Consider the following 12500-nt stretch of genomic DNA (forward strand, 5'->3'; position numbering starts at 1 on the left):
GCGATGTCGTTGTATATAGAAAAAAAGCTTACCTTGTTCTCCCTACTGTTCCAGTATGTGTACTGTACAATGCAGGAGATTTTTGGGGTTTGTTCCGTCCATTCATCGCAGCCAATGAATGGAGTCTTTGTGAGCGAAATCATGCTACATGAATTAGCTTCGTCAGCCACATGACTCAGCCGTGTTCTCAATCGACCCCAAGGAAAAACAAGAACACGCGTCAGAATGGGAGCTATGCACAGAGTGTACTAAACATTAGGAACACCTGCCGTTTCCATGACATAGACTATCCAGGTGAATTGAGGCTGTTCTGAGGGGAAAAGAGGTGGGGAGGGTGCATCTCAATATTATGAAGGTGTTCCTAATGTTTTGTACACTCAGTGTATGAATGCATATAAACAAACAGTTAGTACCGTTGGGGGGGTAAAGGTAAAGGTTGTGCCACGGTATTGGCAGAATCATCACATTTTTAGTGCCTGACTGCAACTATATCTGAAGTCCCCGACTGACCAGTCTTCCTGTAGTACTCTGTCCTGCTCCAGCCCAGCTCCTATCCTCCTGTAATACTCTGTTACTCTGTCCTGCTCCAGCCCAGCTCCTATCAGTGTCCTCCTCTGCTCCCCCTCATGATCTCAGCCCTGAGACTCCCACAGTTAGCATCTGTCTGACAACAGGGTGAAGTGACTTGAACAGACATTTATACACTATGTGTGAAGCCATAGTTAGGAGTTGGTTAAACAGCCCAAACTGTGGATGCATGGTGGATGGGTGTCTGGTAGATGGCAAACCGTGTGTCTACGAGCCTGAGCCTTGCCTTGTCATGTAAGGTCCAATAAGGCACCATTTTGGATACAAATTAGATAACTGTTTTTACTTGAAACGACACTCAATGAACATCTGTGTGGTTTGAGCATTTTGCAGGCATGATTGACACTGAAAGGATTTCAATGGACTAATTGAAAGCCGCATCAATTAGCTTCCTGTTTTTTTGGCTTGTTTTGATGCCTATTCGTCAGTGTTCTTCATGTCAACAGCCCCTCCCCCATCACTAATTAACCTATCCTCTCTTCCTCCCCTCTCTTCCTCTCCTCTCTTCCTCCCCTCTCTTCCTCTCCTCTCTTCCTCCCCTCTCTTCCTCTCCTCTCTTCCTCCCCTCTCTTCCTCTCCTCTCTTCCTCTCCTCTCTTCCTCCCCTCTCTTCCTCTCCTCTCTTCCTCTCCTCTCTTCCTCTCCTCTCTTCCTCCCCTCTCTTCCTCTCCTCTCTTCCTCTCCTCTCTTCCTCCCCTCTCTTCCTCCCCTCTCTTCCTCCCCTCTCTTCCTCCCCTCTCTTCCTCCCCTCTCTTCCTCTCCTCTCTTCCTCTCCTCTCTTCCTCCCCTCTCTTCCTCTCCTCTCTTCCTCTCCTCTCTTCCTCTCCTCTCTTCCTCTCCTCTCCTCTCTTCCTCCCTCTCTTCCTCTCCTCTCTCCTCCCCTCTCTTCCTCTCCTCTCTTCCTCTCCTCTCTTCCTCCTCTCCTCTTTCCTCCCCTCTCTTCCTCCCCTCTCTTCCTCCCCTCTCTTCCTCCCCTCTCTTCCTCTCCTCTCTTCCTCTCCTCTCTTCCTCTCCTCTCTTCCTCTCCTCTCTTCCTCCCCTCTCTTCCTCTCCTCTCTTCCTCTCCTCTCTTCCTCTCCTCTCTTCCTCCCCTCTCTTCCTCTCCTCTCTTCCTCTCCTCTCTTCCTCTCCTCTCTTCCTCCCCTCTCTTCCTCTCCTTCCCCTCATCCAGAAGCCGGTGCGTTACCGCCGAGCGATAAGCTACGACAGTAAGGAGTACTACATGAGACTGCTGTCAGGGAACCCTGGGATGTATCAGCACTCTATAGAGCAGGACACTGAGGGAGAGACCACTCAGCATGAACCTGGAGAGGTGCACGGAGAGGACACCATCGCCAGAGTCAAAGGTAAGACGGACAGAGGACACATAGCAAGATTTTTGAGGTCGGTTCAGTTTCAGTTTTTATTATAATTCTAATTATTTTATTCTGTTTATTTTACCACTTTTTTCATCTACACTTTTGTGGTATCCGATTCGTAGTTTACAGTCTTGTCTCCTCTCTGCAACTCCCGTACGGACTTGGTAGATGCAAAAGTCGAGAGCTGTGCGTCCTCCGAAATACATCCCAACCAAGCCTCACTGCTTCTTGACACAATGCCGGCTTACCCCGGAAGCCAGCCGCACCAATGTGTCGGAGGAAACACTGTTACACCTGGCGATGGTGTCAGCGTCCTCTGAGCCCGGTCCGGCGCAGGAGTCGCTAGTGCATGATGGGACAAGGACATCCCTGCCTGCCAAACCCTCCCCTAACCCGGACGACGCTGGGCCAAATGTGCGCCCAGCCCCATGGGTCTCCCAGTCGTGGCCGGCTACGACAGAACCTAGACTCAAACCAGGATTTCTAGACACACAGCTAGAACTGAGATGCAGTACCTTAGACCACTGCGCCACTCGGGAGGCCCCTTCAGTTAAATTATCACTATGTATTATGTGGGTTGAATGTTGTAATCCACTAATTGAAATACTTTTGTTGTGTAATTGTCACGTCTTCTGCGCTAAAAAATGTAGAACATTGGCCTGTTGGAAACTACAACTCCCTACTACATTGTCACATTGGCCTGTTGGAAACTACAACTCCCTACTGTATTGTCACATTGACCTGTTGGAAACTACAACTCCCTACTGCATTGTCACATTGGCCTGTTGGAAACTACAACTCCCTACTGCATTGTCACATTGGCCTGTTGGAAACTACAACTCCCTACTACATTGTCACATTGGCCTGTTGGAAACTCAACTCCCTACTTTGTCACATTTGCCTGTTGGAAACTACAACTCCCCACTACATTGTCACATTGGCCTGTTGGAAACTACAACTCCCTACTACATTGTCACATTGGCCTGTTGGAAACTACAACTCCCTACTACATTGTCACATTGGCCTGTTGGAAACTACAACTCCCTACTACATTGTCACATTGGCCTGTTGGAAACTACAACTCACTACTACATTGTCACATTGGCCTGTTGGAAACTACAACTCCCTACTGCATTGTCACATTGGCCTGTTGGAAACTACAACTCCCTACTGCATTGTCACATTGGCCTGTTGGAAACTACAACTCCCTACTACATTGTCACATTTGCCTGTTGGAAACTACAACTCCCTACTGCATTGTCACATTGGCCTGTTGGAAACTACAACTCCCTACTACATTGTCACATTGGCCTGTTGGAAACTACAACTCCCTACTACATTGTCACATTGGCCTGTTGGAAACTACAACTCACTACTACATTGTCACATTGGCCTGTTGGAAACTACAACTCCTACTGCATTGTCACATTGGCCTGTTGGAAACTACAACTCCCTACTACATTGTCACATTGGCCTGTTGGAAACTACAACTCCCTACTACATTGTCACATTGGCCTGTTGGAAACTACAACTCCCTACTACATTGTCACATTTGCCTGTTGGAAACTACAACTCCCTACTGCATTGTCACATTGGCCTGTTGGAAACTACAACTCCCTACTGCATTGTCACATTGGCCTGTTGGAAACTACAACTCCCTACTGCATTGTCACATTGGCCTGTTGGAAACTAAAATGGATTGAATAGTTTTTTCCCCCTCATCAATCTACACACAATACCCCATTTTTTTTTGTTTACCTTTTTAACCAGGCAAGTCAGTTAAGAACAAACAAACTTGTTTTCAATGACGGCCTAGGAACAGTGGGTTAGCTGCCTTGTTTCAGGGGCAGAACGACAGATTTTTACCTTGTTAACTCAGGGATTTGATCTTGCAACCTTTCGGTTACTGGCCCAACGCTCTGACCAGTAGGCTACCTGCCGCCCCATAATATCAAAGCAAAAAAATAAAAAATTTAGAAAAAATAAAATATATATATCACATATACATAAGTATTTGGTTGAAGCACCTTTGGCAGAGATTACAGCCTCGAGTCTTCTTGGGTATGACGCTACAAGCTTGGCACCACAGTATTTGGGGAGTTTCTCCCATTCCTCTCTGCAGATCCTCTCAAACTCTGTCAGGTTGGGTGAGGAGCGTCGCTGCACAGCTATTTTCAGGTCTCTCCAGAGATGTTCGATGGGGTTCAAGTCCAGGCTCTGGCTGGGCCACTCAAGGACATCCAGAGACCTGTCCCGAAGCCACTCTTGTGTTATCTTGGCTGTGTCCTTAGTGCCGCTGTCCTGTTGAAAGGTGAACCTTTCTCCCCAGTCTGAGGTCCTGAGCGCTGTGGGGCAGGTTTTCATCAAGGATCTCTCTGCACTTTGCTCTGTTAATCTTTCCCTCGATCCTGACTTGTCCCTGCTGCTGAAAAACAGTCCTTAGGTGTCTTTAGGCAAACTCCAAGCGGACTGTCACGTGCCTGTTACTGAGGAGTGGCTTCCGTCTGGCCACTCTACCATAAAGGCCTGATGGTGGAGGGCTGCAGAGATGGTTGTCCTTCTGGAAAGGTTCTCCCATCTCTGGAGGCTGTTCAAATCAAATCAAATTTTATTTTGTTATAGCAGTAAAAGGGGGGGGACCTTGTCCATATTAATGCCCATTGATGTTGGAATGAGATGTTCGGCGAGCAGGTGTCCACATACTTTTGGTCATGTAGTGTATCTCAAGAGGGGGAAAAAAGGAACGAAATGGAATTCAAATAATTGAACCCGAAAGATGTTAATCGCTCAGCACTACAAGACACACACACACACACACACACACACACACACACTAGAGACATGAGACGAGGTCATTCAATTATACTAAAACAAAGCTCTCAGAGAGGCTGTGAGGAAACTAAACTAAACATGTATGACTGGTTTACTGCCTCTACCAAACATCAGTGGGGTAACTATTAAGAGCCAAATGTTCCCGTCCCCGCCCCCCCCTCCCCCTCCAGGTCTGGTGAAGGCCCCTCTGAAGAGGTCACGCTCCACCACGGACAGAGCCGATGAGGAACAAGACCTGCTCCAGGAACAGATCTTAGAGTCAGGAGGTCTGGACGAGGAACAGAGGACAGACAACACATCACTGCTACGACTACTGGAGGAGGGAGAGAAGGTAAGAGGACAGGGTGAGGAGGACTGACGGGGAGGAGGAGGAGGACTGACGGGGTGAGGAGGAGGGGTGAGGAGGGAGGACTGACGGGGGTGAGGAGGGAGGAGGGGAGGAGGACTGACGGGGGAGGAGGAGGACTGACGGGGGGAGGAGGACTGAGGGGGGAGGAGGACTGACGGGGGGGACTGACGGGAGGAGGACTGACTGGGGGAGAGGAGGACTGACTGGGGTGAGGAGGACTGACTGGGGGGGACGGAGGAGGACTGACGGGGGAGGAGGAGGACTGACGGGGAGGAGGAGGACTGACGGGGGAGACGGGAGGACTGACGGGGGGGAGGAGGACTGACGGGGGAGGACTGAGGGGGAGGACTGACGGGGGGAGGAGGAGGAGGACTGACGGGGGGGGGAGGGGGGGAGGAGGACTGACGGGGGGGGGGGAGGAGGAGGACTGACGGGGGGGGGTGAGGAGGACTGAGGGGGAGGAGGACTGATGGGGGACTGACGGGGAGAGGAGGACTGACCGGGGGGGGAAGAGGAGGAGGATAGAGGAGGACGGGGGGGGGAGGAGACGGGGTGAGGAGGACTGACGGGGAGGAGGAGGGGGGGAGGAGGACTGACGGGGAGGAGGAGGAGGAGGAGGACTGACGGGGAGGAGGGGGAGGACTGAGGACTGAGGGGGGGGACTGACGGGGAGGAGGAGGACTGATGGGTGAGGAGGACTGACGGGGTGAGGAGGACTGACTGGGGGGAGAGGAGGACTGACGGGGGAGGAGGACTGAGGAGGACTGACGGGGAGGATGACTGACTGGGGGAGGACTGAGGAGGGGGACTGACAGGGGGTTAGGGGGGAGGAGGACTGACGGGGGAGGACTGAGGGGGTGAGGAGGACTGACAGGGGGAGGACTGACGGGGAGGAGGAGGACTGACGGGGGAGGAGGAGGGACTGGACTGACGGGGGGGGGGGGAGGAGGACTGACAGGGGTGAGGGGGAGGAGGACTGACAGGGGTGAGGAGGACTGACGGGGGGGAGGAGGGGACTGACGGGGAGGAGGAGGACTGATGAGGGGGACTGATGGGGGGGAGGAGGAGGACTAACGGGGGAGGAGGAGGACTGACGGGGGAGGAGGACTGACAGGGGTGAGGAGGACTGACGGGGGGTGAGGAGGACTGGAGGACGGGTGAGGAGGACTGACGGGGGGAGGACTGAGGAGGACTGACGGGGAGGAGGACTGACTGGGGCGAGGAGGACTAACGGGGGGAGAGGAGGACTGACGGGGGGAGGAGGAGGATTGACGGGGGGGGAGGACTGACGGGGGACTGACTGGGGCGAGGGAGGAGGACTGACTGGGAGGAGGACTGATGGGGGACTGGAGGAGGAGGAGACAGGGGGAGGAGGAGGAGGAGGACTGACCGGGAGGAGGAGGAGGACTGACGGGGGGGGAGGAGGAGGAGGACTGACGGGGAGGAGGAGGACTGACTGGGGGGGAGGAAGAGGACTGGGGGGAGGAGGAGGGACTGACTGGGGGGGGGACTGACGGGGGGAGGACTGACTGGGGGGAGGAGGACTGACGGTGAGGAGGACTGACGGGGTTTATTCTGCGGTTCTACCTAGCCTGAATGTTTGTAACCACGAATATAACCATTATGTTGTGTCACCAGATCCAACACATGTACCGGTGTGCGCGGGTGCAGGGTCTGGACACTAGCGAGGGGCTGCTCCTGTTCGGGAAGGAGCACTTCTATGTCATCGACGGTTTCACCATGACCGTCAGCAGAGAGATCAGAGACATCGAGACGCTGCCCGCCAAGTGAGTTCATTAACCTTTTGTCTATATGAACACCTCACTTAACCCCCTTTTTCACCCTTCATAACTAACACTCGTGATTCAACTAAACCAAGTGCTTCGTTTATTTGTTGAATCGTGCCCTTTTGATGGATCAGCTTTAATATTGCAAATGGATTGTGGCGTCTTTCAATGTAATTGTCTACATCATATCCAATCACCCATATGTTTTTTTTGTGTTTTTTTATAAATATATATTATTTAAAATATATTTTCCTTTACTATTTTCCCCTAACCCTACCACCCCTCCCCTAACCCTACCACCCCTCCCCTAATGGGAGGAAACTAATGGACAACAACACTTAGGCTTCTATTTCCAATTTAATACATACTAAATACATTTTACGGACACAGTATATTTTACATTTAGTTATCTTGTTTTTTTGTTAAAAAAAATTGTCCCACCCAATCTCCGAACACCTTCCAGTTTTAATTTATATTTGCCATCAATACGGTGCATTCAGAAAGGACTCAGACCCCTTCCCTTTTTCCACATTTTGTTACGTTACAGCCTTATTCTAACATGGATTAAATAACAATTGTTCCTCATCAATCTACACACAATACCCCAATAATGACATCACAATACCCCATAATGACATCACAATACCCCAATAATGACATCACAATACCCCATATACATCCAAAAAGTTTAACTGGAAAGGGGGGGGGGAGTACTCAAGGAGAAGTTTGGGTTTTGACATGTCTCTCTGTCTCCAGTCTTCATGAGACCATCATCCCCAGAGGTGCGAGGCAGGGTCAGAGCCAGCTGAAGAGGACCTGTAGCATCTTCGCTTACGAGGACATTAAGGAGGTCCACAAGAGACGATACCTGCTGCAGGTGAGCAGTGCACTAACTTGGTTCTGATTTGTTGCTTGTGACATGTTGATCAGTCTCAACTTGGCCATGTATATTAGGGCAAAACATGGCAAATCGTTTTGAGACAGAAAATTTGAAATATATCATTACTTTGTTGGACAAGTTCCGGTATCCGTCCCTGTTTCTGTCTGTTTTCATTCCTTTATGAATCTGAACCTGAGCAACGAACATAACCCTTCTATAATGTTTTGTCTGTGTTCCAGCCCATGGCTGTGGAGGTGTTCTCAGGAGATGGGAGGAACTATCTGCTGGCCTTCCAGAAAGGAGTCCGTAACAAGGTGTACCAGAGGTTCCTCGCTGTGGTTCCCTCTCTGGCTGACAGCTCAGAGTCCGTCTCAGGACAAAGGCCCAATACCAGCGTAGAGCAGGGGTACCGTCTACCTTTCTGTAGATTCTATGTGATAAACGTCTATGTTTTCATATTTAGTTAAATCTGTTGTGTATTTTGTTGGTTATTAAGTTGTCCTGTATTTATTATTATTATTTTTTAACCTTTTATTTAACTAGGCAAGTCGGTTAAGAACAAATTCTTCTTTTCAATGACGGCCTACTGGGGAACAACGACAGATTTCTACCTTGTCAGCTCTGTGATTTGAACTTGCAACCTTTCGGTTACTAGTCCAATGCTCTAACCACTAGGCTACCCTGCCGCCTCTACACTCCAACCACTAGGCTACCTGCCGACCTCTACTCTCTAACCACTAGGCTACCCTAGTTGCATGAATGTTTTCTATTGTAAATCCTTCTATAATGTTTCCCGTCAGGTCTGGGCTACTCAGCACTCTGGTAGGAGAGAAATCTGTCACCCAAAGATGGGAGGTAAGTCTGTTTTTACCAGTTCTATTACCGTACGATCTCCTACCTAAGGACCGTGTTAGCAGTAGGTCTGACAGTAGTGTGTCCTCTATGTTCCCTTCCGGAGCGTGGAGAGATCGGTGACTATAGTGTATCTCTCTGTAGCGTGGAGAGATCAGTGACTATAGTGTACCTCTCTGTAGCGTGGAGAGATCAGTGACTATAGTGTACCTCTCTGTAGCGTGGAGAGATCAGTGTCATCTCTGTAGTGTGGAGAGATCAGTGACTATAGTGTACCTCTCTGTAGCGTGGAGAGATCAGTGACTATAGTGTCCTGTCTGTAGCGTGGAGAGATCAGTGACTATAGTGTCCTCTCTGTGGTGTGGAGAGATCAGTGACTATAGTGTGGAGAGATCAGTGACTATAGTGTCCTGTCTGTAGCGTGGAGAGATCAGTGACTATAGTGTGGAGAGATCAGTGACTATAGTGTCCTCTCTGTGGTGTGGAGAGATCAGTGACTATAGTGTACCTCTTTGTGGTGTGGAGAGATCAGTGACTATAGTGTACCTCTCTGTCGTGTGGAGAGATCAGTGACTATAGTGTACCTCTCTGTCGTGTGGAGAGATCAGTGACTATAGTGTCCTATGTAGTATGGAGAGATCAGTGACTATAGTGTACCTCTCCGTAGCGTGGAGAGATCAGTGACTATAGTGTACCTCTCTGTAGCGTGGAGAGATCAGTGACTATAGTGTACCTTTCTGTAAGCGTGGAGAGATCAGTGACTCTTGTGTCCTCTCTGTAGTGTGGAGAGATCAGTAACTATAGTGTCCTCTCTGTAGTGTGGAGAGATCAGTGACTATAGTGTCCTCTCTGTCGTGTGGAGAGATCAGTGTCCTCTGTAGTGTGGAGAGATCAGTGACTATAGTGTCCTCTCTGTAGCGTGGAGAGATCAGTGACTATAGTGTCCTCTCTGTAGCGTGGAGAGATCAGTGACTATAGTGTACCTCTCTGTAGTGTGGAGAGATCAGTGACTATAGTGTACCTCTCTGTAGTGTGGAGAGATCAGTAACTATAGTGTACCTCTCTGTAGTGTGGAGAGATCAGTGACTATAGTGTACCTCTCTGTAGTGTGGAGAGATCAGTGACTATAGTGTACCTCTCTGTAGTGTGGAGAGATCAGTGTCATCTCTGTAGTGTGGAGAGATCAGTAACTATAGTGTACCTCTCTGTAGTGTGGAGAGATCAGTGACTATAGTGTACCTCTCTGTAGTGTGGAGAGATCAGTGTCCTCTCTGTAGTGTGGAGAGATCAGTGACTATAGTGTGGAGAGATCAGTGACTATAGTGTACCTCTCTGTAGCGTGGAGAGATCAGTGACTATAGTGTACCTCTCTGTCGTGTGGAGAGATCAGTGACTATAGTGTACCTCTCCGTAGTGTGGAGAGATCAGTGACTATAGTGTACCTCTTTGTGGTGTGGAGAGATCAGTGACTATAGTGTACCTCTCTGTCGTGTGGAGAGATCAGTGACTATAGTGTACCTCTCTGTCGTGTGGAGAGATCAGTGACTATAGTGTCCTATGTAGTATGGAGAGATCAGTGACTATAGTGTACCTCTCCGTAGCGTGGAGAGATCAGTGACTATAGTGTACCTCTCTGTAGCGTGGAGAGATCAGTGACTATAGTGTACCTTTCTGTAAGCGTGGAGAGATCAGTGACTCTTGTGTCCTCTCTGTAGTGTGGAGAGATCAGTGTCCTCTCTAGTGTGGAGAGATCAGTAACTATAGTGTCCTCTCTGTCGTGTGGAGAGATCAGTGTCCTCTCTGTAGTGTGGAGAGATCAGTGACTATAGTGTCCTCTCTGTAGCGTGGAGAGATCAGTGACTATAGTGTCCTCTCTGTAGCGTGGAGAGATCAGTGTCCTCTCTGTAGTGTGGAGAGATCAGTGACTATAGTGTCCTCTGTAGTGTGGAGAGATCAGTGACTATAGTGTACCTCTCTGTAGCGTGGAGAGATCAGTGACTATAGTGTCCTCTGTAGTGTGGAGAGATCAGTGACTATAGTGTCCTCTGTAGTGTGGAGAGATCAGTGACTATAGTGTCCTCTCTGTACCGTGGAGAGATCAGTGACTATAGTGTCCTCCCTGTAGTGTGGAGAGATCAGTGACTATAGTGTCATCTCTGTACCGTGGAGAGATCAGTGACTATAGTGTGGAGAGATCAGTGACTATAGTGTACCTCTCTGTAGTGTGGAGAGATCAGTGTCATCTCTGTAGTGTGGAGAGATCAGTAACTGTAGTGTCCTCTCTGTAGTGTGGAGAGATCAGTGACTATAGTGTCCTCTCTCTGTCACCGTGGAGAGATCAGTGACTATAGTGTCCTCTCTGTAGTGTGGAGAGATCAGTGACTATAGTGTACCTCTCTGTAGTGTGGAGAGATCAGTGTCATCTCTGTAGTGTGGAGAGATCAGTAACTATAGTGTCCTCTCTGTAGTGTGGAGAGATCAGTGACTATAGTGTCCTCTCTGTAGTGTGGAGAGATCAGTGACTATAGTGTCCTCTCTGTAGTGTGGAGAGATCAGTGACTATAGTGTCCTCCCTGTAGTGTGGAGAGATCAGTGTCCTCTCTGTAGTGTGGAGAGATCAGTGACTGTAGTGTCCTCTCTGTAGTGTGGAGAGATCAGTGACTATAGTGTCCTCTCTAGTGTGGAGAGATCAGTGACTATAGTGTCCTCTCTGTGTTTCCGTAGCGTGGGGAGATCAGTAACTTCCAGTATCTGATGCATCTCAACACCCTGGCTGGTCGCTCCTACAACGACCTGATGCAGTACCCTGTCTTCCCCTGGATCCTGGCTGACTACGACTCTGAGGTAACAACAGTTACATGATCCTATATAGACTCTGAGGTAACAACAGTTACAGGACCCTATATAGACCCTGAGGTAACAACAGGTACAGGACCCTATATAGACCCTGAGGTAACAACATGTACAGGACCCTATATAGACCCTGAGGTAACAACAGTTACAGGACCCTATATAGACCCTGAGGTAACAGCAGGTACAGGACCCTATATAGACCCTGAGGTAACAACATGTACAGGACCCTGAGGTAACAACAGTTACAGGACCCTATATAGACCCTGAGGTAACAACAGGTACAGGACCGTATATAGACCCTGAGGTAACAGCAGGTACAGGACCCTATATAGACCCTGAGGTAACAACAGGTACAGGACCCTATATAGACCCTGAGGTAACAACAGGTACAGGACCCTATATAGACCCTGAGGTAACAACAGGTACAGGACCGTATATAGACCCTGAGGTAACAGGAGGTACAGGACTCTATATAGACCCTGAGGTAACAACAGGTACAGGACCCTATATAGATCCTGAGGTAACAACAGGTACAGGACCCTGAGGTAACAACAGGTACAGGACCCTATATAGACCCTGAGGTAACAACAGTTACATGATCCTATATAGACCCTGAGGTAACAACAGGTACAGGACCCTGAGGTAACAAAGGTACAGGTACAGGGATCCTATATAGACCCTGAGGTAACAACAGTTACAGGACCCTATATAGACCCTGAGGTAACAACAGGTACAGGACCCTATATAGACCCTGAGGTAACAGCAGGTACAGGACCCTGACCCTGAGGTAACAACAGGTACAGGACCCTGAGGTAACAACAGTTACATGATCCTATATAGACCCTGAGGTAACAACAGTTACAGGACCCTATATAGACCCTGAGGTAACAACAGGTACAGGACCCTATATAGACCCTGAGGTAACAACAGGTACAGGACCCTGAGGTAACAACAGGTACAGGACCCTATATAGACCCTGAGGTAACAACAGGTACAGGACCC

The 12500-nt window shown here is 49.4% G+C and overlaps 1 protein-coding gene across 1 annotated transcript in view; it reads left to right on the forward strand.

Moving 5' to 3' along the window:
• The window catches only part of wdfy3 (WD repeat and FYVE domain containing 3), a 136071-nt gene that overhangs the window by 85561 nt on the left and 38010 nt on the right, over positions 1 to 12500 (forward strand). Inside the window, exons 29-35 of the mRNA XM_042331149.1 lie at positions 1759 to 1933; positions 4948 to 5108; positions 6765 to 6913; positions 7670 to 7790; positions 8033 to 8199; positions 8594 to 8648; positions 11370 to 11489. Coding sequence (XP_042187083.1) covers positions 1759 to 1933; positions 4948 to 5108; positions 6765 to 6913; positions 7670 to 7790; positions 8033 to 8199; positions 8594 to 8648; positions 11370 to 11489 — 948 coding nt within the window. The remainder of the gene's footprint in view (positions 1 to 1758; positions 1934 to 4947; positions 5109 to 6764; positions 6914 to 7669; positions 7791 to 8032; positions 8200 to 8593; positions 8649 to 11369; positions 11490 to 12500) is intronic.

The sequence above is a fragment of the Oncorhynchus tshawytscha genome, linkage group LG12 (assembly GCF_018296145.1).
Source record: "Oncorhynchus tshawytscha isolate Ot180627B linkage group LG12, Otsh_v2.0, whole genome shotgun sequence".
In the NCBI taxonomy this organism is placed as follows: Eukaryota; Metazoa; Chordata; class Actinopteri; order Salmoniformes; family Salmonidae; genus Oncorhynchus; species Oncorhynchus tshawytscha.